General features: G+C 44.8%; 1 protein-coding gene across 4 annotated transcripts in view; it reads left to right on the top strand.

Moving 5' to 3' along the window:
* Positions 1 to 21,762, top strand: part of ANKRD17 (ankyrin repeat domain 17) — a 68,282-nt gene that overhangs the window by 36,231 nt on the left and 10,289 nt on the right. For 2 of the 4 annotated variants that reach the window (XM_079306343.1, XM_079306345.1), the window contains exons 4-22: positions 427 to 574; positions 823 to 970; positions 1,956 to 2,189; positions 3,109 to 3,203; positions 6,256 to 6,493; positions 6,652 to 6,843; positions 7,214 to 7,323; positions 8,018 to 8,105; positions 8,638 to 8,765; positions 9,136 to 9,279; positions 9,828 to 9,930; positions 11,433 to 12,188; positions 17,394 to 17,542; positions 18,640 to 18,751; positions 18,895 to 19,040; positions 20,036 to 20,178; positions 20,344 to 20,557; positions 20,905 to 21,080; positions 21,308 to 21,470. In XM_079306343.1, coding sequence (XP_079162469.1) covers positions 427 to 574; positions 823 to 970; positions 1,956 to 2,189; positions 3,109 to 3,203; positions 6,256 to 6,493; positions 6,652 to 6,843; positions 7,214 to 7,323; positions 8,018 to 8,105; positions 8,638 to 8,765; positions 9,136 to 9,279; positions 9,828 to 9,930; positions 11,433 to 12,188; positions 17,394 to 17,542; positions 18,640 to 18,751; positions 18,895 to 19,040; positions 20,036 to 20,178; positions 20,344 to 20,557; positions 20,905 to 21,080; positions 21,308 to 21,470 — 3,487 coding nt within the window. The remainder of the gene's footprint in view (positions 1 to 426; positions 575 to 822; positions 971 to 1,955; positions 2,190 to 3,108; positions 3,204 to 6,255; positions 6,494 to 6,651; positions 6,844 to 7,213; positions 7,324 to 8,017; positions 8,106 to 8,637; positions 8,766 to 9,135; positions 9,280 to 9,827; positions 9,931 to 11,432; positions 12,189 to 17,393; positions 17,543 to 18,639; positions 18,752 to 18,894; positions 19,041 to 20,035; positions 20,179 to 20,343; positions 20,558 to 20,904; positions 21,081 to 21,307; positions 21,471 to 21,762) is intronic. The other 2 variants (XM_079306344.1, XM_079306346.1) reach the window with 2 other exon arrangements.

Below are 21,762 nucleotides of genomic sequence, written 5' to 3'. Positions count from 1 at the left end.
GGTAAAAGTTGTGTCTGTTTACAAGATCCTGGTGTTTTCAGCACAGCAGAGAAGAGAAGTGGTTAAGTTTCTCAGAGAGGAAGACTGATGTGGGTGATTTGTTTTAGTTTAATTAACAGTTACAGTGCTGAACAAATAAAGTTTTCTCAAGATTGACGGGTGATTTCCTTGTCCTCTGGCCCTGGGATATCCTGCATATGTTTCTCTTGTAAACTTCTGTTAAAAATTAATAGCAGGAGTGGACGTGAACACGACTTCATTTTCAGCCAAGTTAGCTGGGAAACCTCAAGTGTAAAACTGGCACTTCTTTAATTAGCAGTTGGCACGTTTTTTGTTCGTGTTTCCTTGTTTGCTGACCATGTCCTGATGGCACACTGGGGCTGGGGTATATTCCACTTGCACTTGCAATGCTTTGTCCCTTGTTAGCCGCAGCTTGGCCGAGGCTTGTTCCGAAGGAGACGTGAATGCTGTGCGGAAGTTGCTCATTGAAGGCCGCAGTGTGAACGAGCACACGGAAGAAGGGGAGAGCCTCCTTTGTTTGGCCTGCTCAGCAGGATACTATGAGCTTGCACAGGTTGGTTTCTTGGCTGGCTGTACAAAAAGAAATGTTAAATCAATATATATTGCCATTTTGTGCCCCTGGAAGTGGGTGTTAATGTAGTGAGAAATGGCAGAGACTCTCGCACATACACTGGATGCTGCTAATGCATTCCTGGTGCCTGTTGTCTGCCAGGGCTGCTCACGCACGCTGCAGTGCAGGTGGGGTTTGTGGTGCAGAGGCACAGTTTGTCACTCCAGTGGTGTTGATCCCTGTCTCTGCAGGTGCTCCTGGCAATGCATGCCAATGTGGAGGACCGGGGAATCAAAGGAGACATCACACCTCTAATGGCTGCTGCCAATGGCGGGCACGTCAAAATTGTCAAGCTGCTGCTAGCTCATGGTGCTGATGTGAACGCACAGTCATCCACAGGTAAAGAGGCTGTTGGGAACGACTGGGGAGCTGGCATTTGTGCTGTGCAGGGAACTTGGCGTGGAGGTTTGGGAGCACTGGCTCGCAGCCCAGCAAGGCAGAATGCTTCCTTGTGCTTTTGCCACTTAAATTCTCTTTGCAAAGTGAAATTCTGAAGTCTTGTTGGATGCAGACAAAATATTATGGAGACATGCAAAGGTGGATAAGGTCAGTTAGTAACTGGACATTGGGTACACAAGGTTTGTTCTCACATTTTAAGCAAAGTTCGGGAAGTTTGCATGTACATGGAAAAGTTATTTGGTGGCAGGTCAGGAAACCCAAGAAAATAGGAAATGTGAGAAGATGGCCCCCCTTTCTCCTCTTTCTATGGTAATTTGGTAGCCGTTTGTGTTGAAGTGACCAGATTGGGAAATCTTCTGAGTTTTTGTAGCCTGGAAGTGGAGAGCTGATGTGTAGTCAGCAGTAATTGATGAGTGGAGAGCTGACCCTGAGTGAGGAGGAGAGGGGATACTGGAAGACACCTTACTTATTTTTTAAGGTGGTTTTTTTTTAGTGGTTTTCTCAGTGGCAATATGGCCTTAACCTTTAAATTTTTCCAAGGTCTCTTTCACAAAGGCAGTTCCTTTGACTTTTGTGTGCAGATCCATGTTTTTGTATTTTTCCCACTGAAGTTGTTTTCATCTCCTCGTGAAGACTGTGAACATTTTGGAATCAGCCCCTTGCAGGTGTTTAAGACTTGATTTAGAAGCAGCAGTTCATTCTGCTCCTGGTTTTGAGCTTTCATTCTTACAGCATTTTGTGCCCCTGCTGATTAACAGGAAAAGGGATGGGGCTTTGTGGCAGAAGCTGGGCTAGAGATGGGGAGAGAGGCGCATCAGTAGGGGCACAGGGAGCTGCTCAGTCTGTCAGCGCCGAGTGCTCGGTGCCGTTACTGGTGTTCCCCTTCCTGCAGTTGTTCATGTGTGCCCGTTGTCCTTGGCTTTAGGCAACACAGCGCTGACGTACGCCTGCGCCGGGGGCTACGTGGATGTGGTGAAGGTGCTGCTGGAGTCGGGCGCCAGCATCGAGGACCACAACGAGAACGGCCACACGCCGCTGATGGAGGCGGGCAGCGCCGGCCACGTGGAGGTGGCCAGGGTGCTGCTGGAGAACGGCGCCGGCATCAACACGCACTCCAACGAGTTCAAGGAGAGCGCGCTGACGCTGGCCTGCTACAAAGGTACGGGCACCGCCTGGGGACACAGAGCCATCGCTGGGTCAGCCCTGCTGCCCGCCCCGGAGCTCCCAGGGGCTGCACGGGCACCGAGTGCTCCTCTCCTGACTGCGATACACACAGCACGCGTGTACAGCCTGAGTATCCAAATCTACACCCTGGGCCTGAGTTAGTCTGCTAAACAAATCAAGAGATAAGCAGCTGATGTGTTGTATTACACAATAAGTAAGCTGAACTTTCTGCATTACAGCTGTATTATGCTAGGTACCTCTGCTTAAATACAGAAGATAATCCATTTTAAAGGACTTGGCACTTGTAAGTCATGGAAAGTTGAGGACCTTGCCTTTTAGGTGTCAGTGCTTTTTTTCCTCCCTTAGAGCATTAGGCAGCAAACTTGCAGTACCCCAGAAAGGGATGAAGATGTTTAATTAACAGGTAAAATATGTTCCTCAGCCCAGCAGCTGCTGTTAAAGTCACTTAGGACATGTTTTATTAGGCCATTGCCATCATGGAGTAGTTGATGGTGGTAGCAGAGTGTGCTGGTTTTGCACATACAACATTTAGTGAGGAGGGAAGAATATACCCTTTAAAGTTTGAGCCTGATTTGTCTTCTTCCTAATCCTATCTCTCAACAACAAATAAGTAAATAATTCTAGCACGTGCACTGGCAATTTGGCCAGTAAACCCACCACATAAATGTACTGTGTAGTCTGTATAGAAGCTGGTCTTAGTGTTTCATTAATATTTTTTACCAATTACACCGATAAGCTGCTGTGCACGTTGATGGCAGAGATACAAACACATCTTTCAAGAGTGGCTTTTTTATGTTCTAACACAGGCATCCATGACCTTTGTTATGTACTGTAGATCCTTTCTATGAGTGTTGAAATGCAGTTTCTCTCTGTTAACTATTTTCTCCACACAGGCCATCTGGAAATGGTGAGGTTTCTGCTGGAAGCTGGTGCAGACCAGGAGCACAAGACAGATGAGATGCACACTGCTCTCATGGAGGCGTGCATGGTAAGAGACTTAAGGCTTGGGCAGTGAGGTCTGTGGGCTGTCTTTTCTTCCCAAAGATGGAGAAAGTAATTCCTTTTAGTCTCCTTCTGGTACAGAATCTAACTGTGATGTTTTGGTTCTCTTGTCTACTTGATGGGGAAGTTAGTGGTGGGAAAATACTTTATACAGGAATTTGGAAATTAAATAACTTCAGGTGGGAAGATTCTCAGTAGTTGTTGAAATGCTTTTAACATTTCTCATGTGCTAGACATGGGCAGTGAATGTGGTCATAACCTGGCTTTGGGAGGCATTTAACACACCTCGATTATGTTAAAGCAGCTGGTGGTTGTGTGATGTTTCAGCATAGTTCATATAACCATGTGCTCCTTGAAAACACAGGATCAGAGGCTGTTTGGGAAGCAGCTAGGAAATGAAAGGGAAAATTGTTAATTTTTGCTAGTGAGAGTGCTTTGATGTTGCTCCTTTGTCCATCTCAGGTGGCTGGGTTCACCTGAATATGGAGCTTTATTGTTAAACTGATAATTAATTTCTTAAATTTCCATTTTGTCCTTCTCTCCAAATAGATTCCTCATGTTTTGGGATTTTCATGGCATTAGCCTTGTGTAATGTCACACTGTGAAAGGAGAGCAGTAAATCCCTGTTTGGTCTGCCCTTCCCTGAAACAACTGTAATGGTTCTAATATCGGCCAGTTATATCTATTCAAGGAAGTTAATGGTTGCAGATAGGGGAATGATTAACAGAAACCATTATACTTCTGCAAAGTTGTTGCAAAGAAAGTCACGTAGATAAACAGAACTCGAGCTGTCCTTTATCTCACCCTGAAATCTTACTAGAGCAGCCACATGAATATCCTTGGCACTGGCCTTGCAGCCAGTTCCTGGGAGCTGATGGTAAAACCACCTTGCTCAATGTTTCAGTTGCCTTCTCATCAGGATGTTCTTGTGCTGTGGCTGTGGATCAAGCCTTCCTTTCCTTCCCATTCTCTGCTGCTCTTTTAACTCCTCAAATAGCCTAGCAAAATTCCTTTGGACCCACAGAGATGATAAGACCTAATTTTTGTTAAAAATTACTGAGCAGTAGGAGAAGATTCTTCTCCCTTATTTCTGCAGGAAGCTGTTCCTAGGGAGGCAGTTCCACGCTGGTGCTCAGAGCTGGCAGATAGTTGAGACTCTCATACCTTCAGCTCTGCTGACAAGAGAAGGAGCAGCTTTCTCTAGCAGTATTTAAAAACCTTGTTGTGTGAAATGAAGCAGAGCAAGGACTTCCATCTCAGCATGTTCTCTGTGCAGAAACAGTCACTGCTCTTCAGTGGCACAAAAAAGCCTCCTTCTCTGGAACAGCACTGAGCTGTGCTCACAGAACTGTCTGTCTGTGGCACAGCCAGTGCAGGTTTAAACCTTGTCCTACAAGGCATTCAGGAGAGCTTTTTTAGGCAGCAGTTAATGTTGATTTAATGCAGATGAGGTGTTGGACAATGGCACTTGCCCTGTGGGAGGAAAAAGCAGGCTGGTCTAGTTGGTGTTTCCTCTCGCTGAAGGTCTGATGCCCACAGAGCTTCACCTTGAAAGTGCAGCTGGTGCTCTTGTGAAGGTTGCTCAGGTGACTTTTTCTGATCTGTTACCAGTTGGAAGGCTTTTCCTGGCTGTTGTAGGAGAGCTCAGCAGCCCCACCCTGTTGCAAGGTTTATTAACACATGGCTGCAGTTCCCTTGTGTGGTGAAGCACCAGCAGTTCTCCCCTAGGCTGCTTGGCCCACATAGGAGGCTTTGAAGCAAGCCTTGGTGCTGCATGGTGCCATCCTCACCGTGGGTCAGGGGTGAGCCCTTAGCTGTCTTGCCAAAGCCTGATGGATGAGCCACCGTCTCTGCATTTCCCTGAGGAAAGATTCTTTCTGGAGTCTTGGAGTTTTTCCCTAAATAGTACTGTCATTTCATGTAAAAGGTGAATATGTCCTAGTTAATGTCCTAGATATTTTTCCAAGAGGAAACCGTGCTTTGCTCCCTGGATATCAGAATAAGGTATGAAACAGTTGAGAGAATGAAGCGGAAAAGCGTCAGATGCAGTTTGGTATTTTGTCTGGAAAAGAACTTTCTGGAGCTGTGGTTTCCAGCTTGGCGAGGATGGCGGTGGCTGTGATTTGCAGCCTCTTTGGAATTAGTCTGAGATCAGGGTGTATTTACCTCATTCAGTGACCACCTTGGGAAAACCTTGTGTTCCTGCTGAGTGGCTGTTTGTCCTCCAGTGTTTTGTTTGTCAGATTATGGTTCCTCCAAGTTGGAATGGTGGCAATCTCCTCATGGAGGAAACCAACTTGGAGAGTTTATGCTGTTGTTGGAGCGCGGCGACCGAGCCAGTCTTCACTTCTGTCTGAACAAAGCAGAATGGAATGACAGTTGGATGTGTCACTGTCAGCCCTCCAGTGTAAACATGGAGCTGAAAAGCCACTTCAAATAGTTCCTGAGTTTATGGCATACTGAAAATGTGACGGAGATCTTATGCTCAAGTATTTTTAAAGGAAGAAAGCAAACTTAGGAGCTACCTTTTGGTAGAACGGGTTTGACAGCACAGTCATGGTATCTGGAAAACCCTGCCAGAATCCTGCCATGGAAAAGCTGTTGCTTGGGTGGGTGGCTCCTGGGATGTGTAAGGAACCCCTGACAATTGGTCTCATTTTGGCTTTTCTCTTGGAAGGAGAAAATAAGTCTTGACTCTGCTGTTAAATTGAGCAGTGAAATAGTTTTGCAGGAATCTGTCTGGCTTGTTGCTTATACCACTAACTGACAAAGAGGTCTGAGTTTCACAGCACATATTCAGTAAAACATGCTCAGCATTTCTACAGCTGCCTGTTCAATATAGGAGGTCTTATGCTTTATTGAAATATTTAGTGAAAATATTCAGAAGAACTGTTCAACAGATTTAATTGTGCTTTTCGACCCATTTTACTCACTCCTGGCTTTTTGTGTCTTGTGGGAACTCAGGTCTGTGCAAGTTGTGGAGAAAAGCAGTTTTTCCATTTTTTCCATCTTTTGATGTTGTTTCTTTGTGTTTCCAGGACGGCCACGTGGAAGTGGCCAGGCTGCTGCTGGACAGCGGAGCTCAGGTGAACATGCCCGCGGACTCCTTTGAGTCCCCGCTGACCCTGGCGGCGTGTGGCGGGCACGTGGAGCTGGCAGCGCTGCTAATTGAACGTGGGGCTAACTTGGAAGAGGTCAATGATGAAGGGTACACACCGCTGATGGAGGCAGCTCGGGAAGGCCACGAGGAGATGGTGGCACTGTTACTTGGGCAAGGTAACTGCTGCGGGCTGCAGCTCAGCAGGCAGCTGCACGTGTTGGGGGAAAAGCTCTGTGTTACTGTGAGTTTTGGTTTTGATAATAGGATGCCTTGTGCATATGGAAGGGGTTTGCTGATCCTGCCTTGGCTAACTGGGGTTTTGTGTTGTTTGAAGGAGCAAACATCAACGCTCAGACGGAGGAGACGCAAGAAACTGCATTAACTCTGGCGTGCTGCGGAGGGTTTTTGGAGGTGGCTGACTTCCTCATTAAAGCAGGAGCTGACATAGAACTCGGCTGTTCCACACCTTTGATGGAGGCTGCTCAAGAGGGGCATTTGGAGCTGGTTAAATATTTATTAGCTGCAGGTTTGGAGTCATTTTGTTAGCCCTTTCATAAAGGCTTCATCTAAGAGAAAAGTACTTTTTCCTGTATTCAGTACATTTTCTTTAGCACCTTCTTGAAGTTGTCTGTGAAGGTCTTTGGAGCCCAAAGTAATTTACTGGTTGGACTCTTAATTTAGCTTTTGAAGATTGAGATGATGTAAACTTCTTTGGAACTAACTTGCAGTTTATATTTTTATTCCTCTAGAGTATGATCAGTTTATCAGTTTAATAGATGCTGGATTGGAAGGGGGAAATTTAATTTGCTGTTTGATCCTGTAAAGACTGTGGTGGCTTGTTTATTTTCTGTAATGCCCATCATAGAGCTTACAAGGTTTTGTCCCTTCTGTTTCAGGGGCTAATGTGCATGCAACAACAGCAACAGGTGACACGGCCCTGACGTACGCCTGTGAGAACGGCCACACCGATGTAGCAGATGTCTTACTTCAGGCAGGGGCAGATCTGGTAAGTCATTCACCTTCTTAAGAAGATCTTAAGAAGAGTGGGATATGAAATTATCAACATCTGATAGTCCTTGTGTTTGTTTATGTGTTCAGTGCTGAAAACTTATATGCTCTTTAATGTATTTTGGGCTGTTAAATTACCCTAAAGTGCTGAGGTCAGTTGCAGTCCTCTAGTGATTGATGTCTAAAGCATTTCCAAGCCATTCAGGGTTGCCTGGACAGGAAAAAAGGGGATTTCATTCTTTTGGCATGGTATTCAGCTTAGAATTGTTGAGCTGATTCTGGGTTAATCTTTTTAACTACAAATCTGTTCTATTCCTTATGCATCAGATAGTTGACGGTCTGTTTGGTGTACTGTAATGCAATTAAGATGATAGAGGTAAACTGATTTTTACTTTTCAGTAGGCATGTACACCAGTGTGCCATCAAAAAGTGATGTTAAGCATGTCAGATAATGACCTGTTTAATTAAAATCCCCCTCATGTACTGTGAACGCTTTTTGTCCAGGAGTCACACCTAAACTCTGCAGAGGCAGGTGGTGGATGGTTCATCTGCCTTCAAGATAGCCTCGGTTCCAATGTTAGCTAAATATTTAGGTCTAAGTTTGTGAAACACTAAAGAAGGGTGTTCCAAGGCTGGCTTGCCTCCTTTCATGTGCTACTTGGGATTCTGAAGCCTTTCTTTACCTACTCTAGGAGCATGAATCAGAAGGTGGAAGGACCCCTCTCATGAAAGCTGCCAGGGCAGGTCATGTTTGCACTGTTCAGTTCTTGATTAGCAAAGGTAAGAGTGTGGGATGGTGACGTTAGAAATACTTAAAGTTAAGTACATGTCAGAACTAGTGTAACTTCCTTGCATTTGTTTTAAATATCCTAACTGAAGCAGGCAATTGATTGTCCAACTAGGCATGTAATGATTGCCTGTGGTTTCTGCTGAGATTAGTGGAACTGCATCTATTTGTAAAGTAGTGTATTTCGGTCTTGAATTCCTAGTAAAAGCAGCAGTATAAGAATCACTGGGGTCTCCATGCCCCCTGGTGCAGTTTTGGAACACTGTCTTTGGGGGTTGATCTACAAGTGCCTGTTGGTTTCCAGATTTTGACTATAGCTTGCTTGATGTTTCAATACTAACCTGAAATTTCCATTTTCTCTCTCTTGGGCTGATTCTTCTGAATTCTTCTTGTCCCTGCCTTGCATGATGTGGCAGGGTGGATTTTTCCCTGTGTAGATTGCAGAGTAGTTGATTCTGTTACATTTGATAGAGCTGAACCTGTTGAAGGGTGTTTGAGCTGATGTTTGCCCTTCTGTTTTTGCAGGAGCAAATGTGAACAGGACCACAGCGAACAACGATCACACAGTGTTGTCGCTGGCCTGTGCCGGGGGCCACTTGGCAGTGGTGGAGCTGCTGCTCGCTCATGGTGCTGATCCCACACACAGACTCAAGGTCTGTCCCTCAGCTGCCTCCTTTCCCTCTATAACTAGGGATACCCAGCTGCATTTTCTCCTTTTGCGTTCTCTACAACACACCCAGCCTGTGATGATTTAAATGGAAGCTTGCACAAGCAGATGTTCTGCTCATATGCAGCTGTCTTGATCATCATGAGTATAAAGGCTGCCCTCCAGTTGTAAAGTGCTGAGTGTGAAACAGGAAAGAATTTTGAAGGTGGTTTTTTGGGGTTTTTTTAATACTTCACCAAGTCTTCAAGTATTTACTAAAGCAGAAAGCAGTCAGCTAGGTACTGTGCTGTGTCTCCCAAAATGCTGCAGTGTGTTTCAGTGATGCTCTTTTGTGACTCTGATCTCCCCCTCCTCAGGACGGATCGACTATGCTAATCGAGGCAGCCAAAGGTGGTCACACCAGCGTGGTTTGTTACCTTCTGGATTACCCAAACAACTTGCTTTCTGCTCCTCCACCCGATGCCACTCAGCTGACCCCACCATCCCATGATCTGAACAGGGTAAGATGGCAGGGCTCGTGATCTGCGGGGCTTTTTTGTACTTTCTTGAGAGTTTAAGGGTGAGAATAGAGTGAGTCATATCCTATAAACTGTAGGTGAGCACACTGAAAATTGCTTACAGCTGTAATGGAAATGGGGAAGACTTTTGAACATTTTGGTGTAGTGCACTTATCATTCTTACTGTTCTCTGAATATTACTGGAAAAACACTGAGGGTGGAAAAAACCAGCAAGTCCAAAGATCTGCTTAAATGGGACTCTTCAGAATTGAATTTATAGCCCATTGGGGCTTGTGTGTGCTGTACTACAGTGCAGCACTGCACCATGCCAAGTATAATTCAGCAAGTAATTTTTAGTTTAAAAACACAAAGTATGTGGAGATCACATGATCTCCAGGTGTTAATTACTGAGCTCAGCCTGTTAATGACAGTATTAAATCTTCTTAGCCACTGTTAAAGTCTACTTTTCTACCAGATTTTGTTTACCTGCTATTGAATTATAAGTAGCACAGAGTATGAGAAGAGTAATGTGTTAGTATCCGATGTTTCAGGCTCCTCGAGTACCAGTGCAGGCGCTGCCCATGGTCGTCCCACCCCAGGAGCCTGACAAACCCCCTGCTAATGTCGCCACAACCCTTCCCATCAGAAATAAAGGTCAGTCGTAGTTCTGGAGCTTACTTTCTAAATGTCCTTCCCAGGCAGAAGATAGAGGCTTGCACTTGTAGCAGAGTAGTTCCTATGAAGAGTGTTTATGGATTCAGTCAAGGAAACTGCAGTTTTGATTTTTTTTTTAATTATTTCTAATTTTTGTAAGGATTTGCTTATCCACCAAGTACCAGTCATCTAACCCTGTAATCATAAAACGTCAAGAAATCTGCCTAAGTAAATATATTAAAATCTCTAGTCTGACACACTGAACTCTAATGCAAAATGTTACCCACAAGTCTGTAGAAATTGGATAATGGAAGTTGCAAAACCCATGTTAACCTCCATATCATAGTTCATTTTTGATAACCTGTGTTTCCTTAGGCTAGTAGTCCGGGAGTGGGTTTGAGTAATTGGATTGAAGGCGGCATTTCTTGTGCAGTAAAATCTTTAGTCTGATGTGGCTCAGGTCCTCCTAGGACTAAATTTGCATCTGTTTTGCTCTCGCCATTTTGACGCTTAATGCTTTCTGTACTTAAGAATTCTCTTCAAAAATCAGTTTTTATCAAGCATCAGCAGTAGCAAATACAGGCGTGCATGTCCTAAAATTAATCCTGTGTGTACACTTGTATTGTTCTGGAGATACAGCGAGGATGGCTGGAAGAAACTGGGCACCTCCACTGCCTCAGATCCTGAGTTTTGATTTGCCTTTCGCCCTTCAAAATTAACAGATTGTTGCTTCTCCACCTGGTATGGCAGAGCATGTCAGCTGTGTTTCTGGGGACTTCTGCATAAAACACCAGTTGGATTAGTCCTTCGCTTGTTCTTGCAGGAAGGCTGAAATATTTGCCTTGCCTGGACAGAGAGCTGAGTTTTGACCCAGGCAAAATCATGTCTGCTATGGATAAAACCTAGTGGCTAAAGACACCCTGTTAGATCCTGCTAAATCTAATTGACTATCCTGGGTTCTGGCACTCTTTGTCACCTGAGCAGAGCTGGATACCTGGAGTGAAAGGATGCCTAGTTCTAGAGAGCGTAGCACTTCTTAGAGTGTACCAAGTCGGTTGCAGAACCGGTGGCCTAGTCCCAGTCCCAGAGCTGTTTTTGTGTCCCTTGGGCTGCGCTTTCAGGGCTGTAAGCATATGTTTATGTCCCACCACCAGGCACAAAGCACCAAGTAAAGAGACAGCACCTCCTTGCTTTTTGTTCCCAGTTTCCTTGTAGCAGCACTCGGTATCTGCAGCGGCTCGCGGCAGTCGCTTCCTTTGGCAAAAGCGTAAGCGTTGCGCTGGAGTCGGCCTGTCCCCGTAGCACAGGGTTTATGTGGGATGCATGTGCTCTAGTGTGTCCTGTTAACTTGCACTCCAGCTGCTGGTGCTCCCGAGGCCTTGGGGACACGCTGACCTCCCGTGGGGGCCGTGGCCCGGTGCCTGCCCCAGCAGTAGCTCTGTAATGAGGATGCCATTCGTATGCACTTCCATTGGTTCTGAGGGGGTTTCTTTTTCACACAGCTGCTTCTAAACAAAAGTCCAGCAGTCATTTGCCAACAAACAACCAGGATGTACAGGGTTACATCACCAATCAGTCTCCAGAGAGCATTGTAGAAGAGGCTCAGGGCAAGTTGACAGAGCTGGAGCAGAGGATAAAAGAAGCCATAGAGAAGAACGCTCAGCTGCAGTCCCTGGAATTGGCACACGCTGACCAGCTCACCAAAGAGAAGATTGAGGAGCTGAACAAAACGAGAGAGGAACAAATTCAGAAGAAACAAAAGATTTTGGAGGAACTGCAGAAAGTGGAGCGAGAGTTACAGCTGAAAACTCAGCAGCAGCTAAAAAAGCAATACCTAGAGGTAAAAGCGCAAAGAATTCAGCTCCAGCAGCAGCAGCAGCAACAGTCTTGCCAGCATCTGGGACTACTGACTCCCGTTGGGGTAGGAGAGCAACTCTCAGAGGGAGACTATGCACGATTGCAGCAAGTGGACCCCATCTTGCTTAAAGATGACCCTCAGCAAGCTGCTGCGCAGACGGGGTTTGCACCAGTTCAGCCTCTGGCCATGCCACAAGCTTTGCCTCTGGCAGCAGGTTCCTTACCTCCAGGGTCCATCGCAAATCTTACAGAACTGCAAGGTGTTATAGTTGGACAGCCAGTGCTGGGCCAAGCACAACTAGCAGGGCTGGGGCAAGGAATACTGACAGAAACACAGCAAGGGTTAATGGTAGCCAGCCCTGCTCAGACGCTCAATGACACGCTGGATGACATCATGGCAGGTGGGTTTGCATTGTTATGAGCAGGTATAATATTTGCTTGACCAGTTGAGGGTATGTCCACTTCTTTTTCTGTGTGTGTGTGTGTATTTGTTTATTCCCACGAGCTCTACAGCAAGCACCACTTGCCTTCTGATCCCTGTCTTGAGGAGTTGGGAAAAGTAGCTTTTTTAACTTTGCAGTTTGCAGAGTGAGCTAACGGGTGCCTGTTGGTCAGGTTGGTATGGTGGAGCAGCATTTTGAACTCGCCACAGTTTGGGGAGGGATGTGGTAGTTCTGTTTTGGCCTGACTGTAGCTCAGGAATAGCACCATGATGGTTCTGGGTAGTGCTTTGGACTAGCTGAGAGCTGACTTGCAGTAGGCTGAGCAACTGCAGCACCACAACTAGCCTGTAAAGTGTGAGGGACTGTGGGTTTATCTTCACAATAAGAGCTGTTCCAGATTGCCTTCTGCAGTCTGCTTATTGGAAGCTTTTACTTCTGCTTGGACAAAAAAAGGTGATAATCCTATGACTTCTTGAAACATCTACTCATAAAAATGGCTGCCAGCAGAAAACATGTTTAGCCTTACCAAATTCTTGTCACTGCTTCAGAGAATCCTTTGCCCCGTGACATGAATGCTCTAAGGCCTTAAGCAGTAAAATAAAAGAATGAAGTAGGTCTTAAATGTGAGTTGTCACTGTTGGCTGTAGTTTAGACCTCACTCAGTTGTGTTTCATCCCTTTTCCATGCCAAAGCAGTCACTGAAATCCTCCTTAGCTGAGCACAGATGAACTGGTAGGACAGTCCTAAAAAAAATGTCCCTTGGTGGAAAAGTACCAAACTGTTCTTGGGTAAGCTGATGGACTGTCCTTTTTACAGATGCTGTCCATCTGAACAAATCTGCTCTGCAGAGCTGTTAGGGTGAGGGAGGTGTGCCAGAGGAAAGGCAGGTCTCCAAGAAGGTGTTAACCCAGAGCTGGTCCTGTGTGTATTGCAGGAGCTGGAGCACTGTAGGAGCACAGAGTCAGTGGAAGGTGGGGGAAATGATTAAAACTACCAGGTAGTGATCTTTTAAAGTACTTGGAGCAGCACTTTGGAAATGAGACACCTGATGGGTGACCCTGTGTCCAAACAAAGCTTCATTACAGGGGACAGAAACTTCTTTGCTAAAATGTCGTGTAAGAATGGAAGCATAGATGTAAGGATTGGAAATGGATAAAAGCACAAATGTAGCATGAAAAAGTAGATAAAGCTACTTATATCATGCACTAATACTAAAGATTTCTCTCACGGGACTGCTGGGATACAGGACAAGAATTTAAATGCTGGGATGATTGTTGTTCTTGGTAACTTATAAAGAATCTGTGCAATGCACTTGAGTTGTGTTTAAATCTAAGTTAAAGCTGGAGTTAGGACATTTGGGACATGTGTTTAAGTGCCTGTCTCATTTTGAGAAGGTGTGATTTCAGGTCACCTGCCACATACCCAAATGCCTGTGCATGCCTTTTTGGGCAGTCAGGTATTTCCAAGGTGAATTTAAGGGAATATTCTGGTACTGCTCAGCCCCACTTGTTAGTATGTTCACACATGCAGTTGGGAAGGAAGTCTGAACTCATTTTCTGTCAAGTACCTGATTATGGGATGGTTTTTTAGGCCAGAGCAGACACAGACCTGAGTATAGAACTTCAGTGCCAGCCTGTAGTGAGTCCACAAATCAGTTTCATGTGGAGCTGAAATGGCTCAGTGTAATGCACAGCATTGAAGTAGCAGCTAAATATTTGATCAGTGATTGTGTGTAATGCTTTAAGAGAAGCTTCTAGAGTATTCTTATGGATGTCAGTTCTTGTTTCTGAGATGCCTGGAGTTTAGTTCCATTGCAGAGCTGTGTTTACAGCACCAGTTACAGAAACAAAGCTTCACCTCCACTGTGCAAACTTGATTTAATGTGCAGCTCTGTTCTTAATTAGTTGAAAACAATGAATAAGTAGTAAATAATACTTAATTTTTTACCTTTGGGTTTGTTTATGATCCTGCTGGAGTTGAGGACAAGTGAAAGGCTTGTTCTTGAGCTTCTGATGTTGGGCAAGTTTCTTGCTTGCTCTGAGGCTTGTAAAAAGATGTATTTTTTAGGGTTAGTTATGCAAGTCTTGTATGAAAAAACATTGCATCTGTTAAGTGGTGTGGTGAGGATCCAAAGAGAAAAACTATCTTGTTTTTAGTAGCAAGATTTTTATAAAGTAGAAACTATTCCAAGGATTGTGTCCAGTCACAGAACTTCACAAAGAGCTTCAAGAATCTTGAAACACTTGATAAAATGCATTCCTGGAAGGTACCTTATGGTTTGAGTCAGTTGGAAATGCAGCTGTCTAAATTAGTATGTGAGAAAGAGTCTGCCTTGGCGGTAAGCTTTTCACAGAGACTCAGTACTGAAGAAAATAACAGCAGAGTGCCAGCATCCCAGGAAAGCCAGGCTGTGTCTCACTTGGGAGCTGAGCAGGAGCTGGTTCCATGTGGGGCTGACCTGCCTCAGGCTGCCTTGCACACTGTGAGCTAGCAGCCTCCAAGAGTGCAGGTGTGGAATGGCTCTCAGGCTGCATCCATGGAGCCCTGCCTGCACAGCAGCAGCCCTGTGTGTGTTTGTGTTGGAATTCAGAACATGACCTGGACTGTGGCAGTTGTTTTGCATCTCAAGTGCTCTGTAGTGATGTTAATCCTGTGTGGCAGGAGCATGGTTTGCAATAGCTGAGGATGCTGCAGAGGAACTGGGGGCAGAGAAGGAACTGATGTGGAGCAAGCCTGTAGAGTTGGCTTGAAACCAGTTGGGAAAAGCTCAGATGTCTCAGACGTTTCTTGTAAAGTTTTTTTTTTTAATCTGTTCCTCATCTTGGCTTATTGCTGTGTTATGTGGAACAGTTTTTATCTGTCTGCTGTTGACATTGCAGGGACAAGCAACCAGTGCATAAGGTCAGTGCTGTGCTGTGCCCACAAGAAGACAGCACTTGTGGGACCTGTGATGCCCACAGGAAGAAAAGTGGGATTACAAGGCTGACAGCCAAGGGCATGGTGTGCTGGTGAGGCCAGTGGGCAGGGGGGAAGAGGCAGCTGCTCTGGGGGTGTCCTCTCTCCATTCAAGCTAAGAGAGAGTTGAGGTATGGCAGAAGAAAATCAAGGTAAAGAGCAGTGCTGTTCCAAATACCAGTAAGCACAAAGCTGATTGATACCCAGCAAGTGTCTGAGACTGGAGTAGTCAGATAGGCCTGGGGGGTCTCTTCCAGCCAAGAAGATGGTTAAGGTGTGGGTGGTCCTGTACCAAGTCATGTATATACCAAAATATTGCAGTAGTGACCTAACTTTGAAGACTTGGTTATCCCAGGCATGAAATAATGGTGTTTCCATGGTGAAGTACAGACTTCAGTTCACTTTGCCACTAGTCCATTAGAGTAGGGCAAGGAGCAGAGTGCAAAAATCAACATTTCACTGTCAGTGTGTTTAGCATGTGGAATCAAGCTAGTTGGTAACTCTTCTCAGTGCTCGAGACTGCTGTGAAAACCTTTTGGGTTCTTGAAAACTGAATATTTTAGTTTGGACGCCGTAAAAATTCTGTTCATCACCCTTGGCATGTTCATTAGAAATTTGAACTCCACACAGGTGATGTTGAAATCAATATAATCAAAGTGATTACTCACAGAAATGAATAGTGTGTCCTAGTGAATTGTACTGTAGGTATATGAGCTAAATTTGTGAATTATTGCCGAAGCACGTGATTTTTTTTTTTTTTTTTGCATTTGTTTGGTTTTTTGTTTGGGGAGGGTGGTGATTGGAGGTTTTTTGGTTTGCTTTTTCCTCCCCTCACTACAAATGTAAAAAGTAGACTTTACCTGAACTGAGACTTTCTTAACTAACTTGAATTTTTTTTTTTTAGCCTGAGAATTTCCTAATGTCTCCTGTAATGGAGAAGATGCTTCCCCAGTCCGCTTTTTGGGACTTGAGGAGGAATTCTTAGAAACTGTTTAAAACGTGCAGTTTTTGACCTTATGTCAAAATATTTTTGCATCTCTTCAGTATGTTAATTTTATTCCATACCTAGTGTGATTTGTGAGATAAGTTTTCAAAAGGCAGTCAAAGGGAGCTTGAATTCTGACTTAAGTATAAGGTTAATGATATTTTCTGTGTTAGAAGCTGAGAGGGTTCTTTGCTTTTCCTGGTGCCATTTATTAGCTTCTTTGCTGGGATTTTGTGTAGGAAATCCAGAAGTTAAATTAGTAATGGTTGTACAATACAGCTGCCTTGCAGAGGTGGGAGCACACAGCTGAGCCTGTGAGGATACAGTTTTGTGGCATCAGTTGGCAAACTGTTCCATTTTGTAGTTTAAAGTGCTTTTGTCAACGGGACAGAAGCGTGTGGTGCTTCATTTTCTCCTTTGCTGTTACACCTGAGAAACAGCTGGAGAAACACTGGAGAAGTGACAGGGAAGAAAACATGGAATTCTTCTGAGGAAAAGTAGGAAAATGGGTGTTTTCCCCAAAGGCTGCTTTAGACTCAGGCTTGCTGTGCACTTGTAAACATCCCATGCATAGGATGAATTTCAGGGAGCGTGGCAGTCGCTGCTGTCTGTGTCATGTCCATCCACTGTTATCACTGTAAGTGGTGTTACCTTTGCTTACCTAACACCTGGACCAAACTCTCTGCAACCTGCTGTTCCAAAGCTTCCACTTCTCTGGTCTCAGCAAATTCTGCCATGTGAGCTCCTGCCCTGTTGCTTTTTTGTTACGTTTATGGGGGGTGGGGGTGAAGGCCTGACAGACTGCTACATGAAAGCATTTGAACTGTTGGAAGAAAAATGGCACAGAGACCTGTTGGTTGGACTTGTTCTGCAGCCCTGCTTCCAAAGGTACGGAGCTCCAGGTCCAGTGAATGGCTGATTCGTTGTAGGAAAGATCTTTGGGTTTAAAAAAACAAATCATCTTGTGTTGGGCTTTTAGAAAACATGTCAATCTGGTAGTTAACTCTTTCTTTTGAATACAGTAAAACTTTTTCATAGCTCAAATTCTAAGAGTTAAAGGTTCAAAGGTTGGGCTCAGTATGTGGAATACATGTATTTGTGAAAAACAACGCTTTTTAAGGAGTTCCATCTGTCAGTGGGAGTTCATCCCACTGTCCTTTTATTGTCATGTTACGCTTGGGAAGTGTTTTGCTTTGACTAAGTGTGGTTCTTCTGTCCAACAGCAGTGAGTGGAAGAGCATCTGCAATGTCAAACACTCCTACCCACAGCATTGCAACCTCAGTGTCCCAACCTCAGACGCCGACTCCGAGTCCCATCATTTCTCCTTCAGCCATGCTGCCCATCTACCCTGCTATAGACATCGATGCCCAGGTGAGCCTGCCACCTCACAGATGCACAAAGCTATTTTCCCTGCATCCTGAATCATTCAGTGGTGGCAGACAGCTCTGTTGTATAATGGATTGGGGTCTGGGGACTGGGTTTGCTGCTTTTAGAAAGCCAGAACACCCCTGAGAGTCACAACCCACTTTCCTCTGTGCTCTCGCTGAACAAAAAGTTTCTGAATGACTAAACACTTGTATTTCCTATTCCTTTGTTGTCAGTGTGATTATAAGAAACAGCAGAGTTGTCTACTGACAGAAATTAAACGTTTTCTGGCCTGATATCCTAAGACAAAAATAAGCCTTAAAGCATTGCACACTGAGTTTTTGGTTGTGCTTTCAAGTTGTTGCCCAGAGATCCTGGATGTATGAAAGTTTTGAAACTAATAATTGCTACGATTTTTATAGCAACAGGAGATAATTCAAGCTCTCATTTCCACTAAGGGAAAGGCTTTTCTCTATAGAAAATAATAGTTAAAAGAGCAGCTTTTTGTTGACTTGGAGCTAGCCATCAGCAAAAGGCACACACATACTAAGTGGCATATATCTGTGCACAGCTCAGGGCTATACATAACCTGACCAAGATTTGGGCAGCATGGACTAGAGGAAAGGCATGAGATCACTGTGGAGAAAAGGAGAGAAACCTCTGGAAAATCAGCCCTTGCTACTTAGCTGCCTGTGGCATTTGGCTTGGATTCTGCTGTGACGAAGCCTCTGGCTGAACTGGAGTGCTAAGAATTAATAACAGAATTCTCACCTTCATTACACCCTCTAAAGGTCACAGCCAGGCAGTGGTAAAGAAGTTAGTCTGGTTAGCAGAGCACAGATGAGAGCTCAGTTCTTGAAGAATCTCACTTCTTGTCAGGATTTCTTCTTAAATCTCCCAGCAGGGCTGCCTTGAGGAGTACAATCCTGTCATGAACTTGCACACAGGAGGTAGCTGTCAAGTGGGGCATCCATAAACATGCCTTTAGCTTATGGAAGCTTTTTGTTTTGGCATGGGCACAGTTATGTTTTGGTTAACATGCACTATAACAGGGGCTGTACTTGAAAAAGCATTTATCTGGTGTGTATGTTTGTTTGGTTTAGACTGAGAGTAACCATGACACAGCCTTGACACTGGCTTGTGCTGGTGGCCACGAAGAACTGGTACAAACCCTGCTGGAGAGAGGAGCTAACATTGAACACAGGGACAAGAAGGGTGGGTATCTCACCATGGCAGTGTGAACCCTGTCTGCTTTGCCAGTGTGTCCCACTCAATAAATCCCCAGTAATCCTAGACTTCATGTGAAGCCTTCAGGCTTGCTTTTCTGGTGGCTGAACTCGTGATGTTTTCTGTTTCAGGGTTTACTCCGCTTATTTTGGCTGCTACAGCCGGCCATGTGGGTGTTGTGGAAATCTTACTGGATAATGGAGCTGATATTGAAGCCCAGTCTGAGAGAACCAAGGACACTCCCTTGTCTTTGGCTTGTTCAGGAGGGAGGCAAGAGGTGAAGTAACCCTTAAATCTTCAGAGGCTGTTTGTGAATGACAGATAATGTCAGTACAGTACAAGAATCTTCCAGAAAAGATACAATCACACAGGATGTGTGTTTAAAAAAGATGCAGAGAGCTTCACATTTTCCAATTAAGACATTACAATGTGTCTCATATAGATTGCTTTTTCTCTTGATAACTGGACCAGTGCTGTGCAGGTGTTCTTGTGAATGCAGTCATTAGTGCCTCATTATGGGACTTTCATCAGCATAATTAGATGTAGATATGAAAGTGAATGCCATGCGTGTTCTTGCTGAAAATCAGGAGTTAGACATAAATGGGTTCCGTATATGAGCCTTATCAGAGTTTTTGAGGGGAAAAAAAAGGGAAAAAAGCTGGGCTTTGAGCAGCAGAGATGATGTCAGAACACCCTCCTGCCCAAATGTTTGGATTTGACAGTGTATTTGTTCCGTGATTTATTGGGAAAACATTCTGACTGAGAATTATGCAGGTCAAATCTAAAAGTTTTTAATGCTTAAAACCTGTAAGTGAAGCAAATGTAACGTTGCACTGGAAGTGATACCACGGGTTTTCACCTCAGTGTACGCTGTGATTTAAGCTGCTAGACAGCTCAGTTTCTTGTCAAGTCCTCTGCAGGAGCAGAAAAAAAGCAGGAGTACTTTGTACACCATATTGAAACTGAGTCTCTGGGTCTGACAGGCTGAAATCATCATGAAGAGATTGGCTTTTTCTTACTCTGCTGTTGAATTTGGTATGGTCAGGAGCAGTTGTGATGGATTTTTTTTAAAGGAAGTTTTACAGTGGCTTTGGGAACACAGGTGTGGCCTCATCCAGTCATGAAGGCACAGGGCATAGCGAAGCAACTGCTTAAAGCAGCTTGCTTACCATTGGCATCTTCCAACAGAATATCTAGCTCTAAAAAGCATTTGTCTTGGATAGATTTGCAAGTTTGGGAGAAAACCAGATGTTCTTTGTTGAAACCCTGCAGGTGGTGGAGTTGCTGCTAGCTCGAGGGGCAAACAAGGAGCACAGGAATGTGTCTGATTACACACCTTTGAGCCTCGCCGCCTCGGGTGGCTACGTGAACATTATCAAGATTCTGCTGAATGCTGGGGCAGAAATCAATTCCAGGCAAGTTCCCTTTACAGCCCTTATCTCATGTGCTTGGTTGTGAGCTTTGTGAGGAAAGGGTGTGTGCTTTCCCTGCCTAATTTTCTCTGCCTATGTGCATTTATGCCATGCCATTCATTAGTTTATTATAGTCGCATTTCTGATCTTTTTGTTCTTCTCTTTCAGAACTGGTAGTAAACTAGGCATTTCTCCCTTGATGCTGGCAGCCATGAATGGGCACACTGCTGCTGTCAAGCTGTTACTGGACATGGGCTCTGATATAAATGCCCAGATTGAGACCAACAGGAATACAGCTCTGACTCTGGCCTGTTTCCAAGGAAGAACTGAGGTGGTCAGCCTGCTGCTTGACAGAAAAGCTAACGTGGAACACAGAGCCAAGGTAAAGAGCAAACAGCTGGAGGGTCTCCAGAGAGAGGTGCTTGTAAGTCTTCATGTCTCTGTCATTACCTGATTTTCTTGCTGCTGTCCAAGTCAGCTTCTCTAGTCCAGTTAACTGAACTGAACCAGATACTGTATAGAAAAAACATGGCTGCATTTAAAGGTTAAGATTTTGGTGGTTGCAAAGGTCATAAAAGAATGTGTTTCTTCAAAAAAGTGTTGATACACTTCGAAGCACCTGAAGATGTAAGGGTAGTAATCCATTGTGTTTGTAAGTTCAATAAATAGTGTGTCAGGTCAGCCACTGACCCCCACTAATGGCTTCTCTCTCCTGCTTGCTTGTCCCAGACTGGTCTCACTCCGCTGATGGAAGCAGCTTCTGGGGGATACGCCGAGGTGGGCAGGGTCCTGCTGGACAAAGGTGCAGATGTCAACGCTCCCCCAGTACCTTCATCCAGAGATACAGCTTTAACCATTGCAGCAGACAAAGGGCACTACAAGTTCTGTGAGCTGCTCATCAGCAGGTACAGTGCTTACAAGTGAGCAGCTTAAAAAAAAAAAGTATTTAGACTTCAGTTTCCCAATCTACAAGAGTTTTTTTTCAAGTATTCAGTGAAGGGTTAGGAAATGGGAGAGTTTTTGTGTGTCTTTTGACTTTTACTACATGATTGAATTGATCCCAACTGTTCTTGGGGTCAGGGTGCTTCCTGTTGCCTGAGTGCAGGGTTTTGATGGCATGTTTGGTTTGCAGGGGGGCTCACATCGACGTGCGGAACAAGAAGGGGAACACGCCGCTGTGGCTGGCCGCCAATGGCGGGCACCTCGATGTTGTCCAGCTGCTGGTCCAGGCTGGAGCTGATGTGGATGCAGCTGATAACAGGAAAATAACTCCTCTCATGGCAGCCTTCCGAAAGGTACGGTGTGAGGTTCACCTTGGTTCTTGGCTCATCCCTACCTAGCTGTTAGAGGCAGAGCATACTGATGGTGATTATGTATTTAGTATTATGTCAGTTAATTTGAATACTGGGCATTGAATCTTCAGAAACAGACACACGTGTGTCGTGTGTAATGTCTCTGATCAATTCTAATTGCAATTTGCTTTACAGGCAGTGTAGTGAGGCTGGTTCTGGTGTTTGTGAGGGGTGAAATTTGCATTGTGTTTCTATGTAATAGAACTGGTGGCAAATAGGATTGGTTCCTTCTGCA

This window comes from Erithacus rubecula (assembly GCF_903797595.1).
Source record: "Erithacus rubecula genome assembly, chromosome: 5".
Lineage (NCBI taxonomy): Eukaryota > Metazoa > Chordata > Aves > Passeriformes > Muscicapidae > Erithacus > Erithacus rubecula.
Note: the sequence above shows the minus strand (reverse complement) of the source record. Positions and strands in the feature narration are given on the sequence as shown.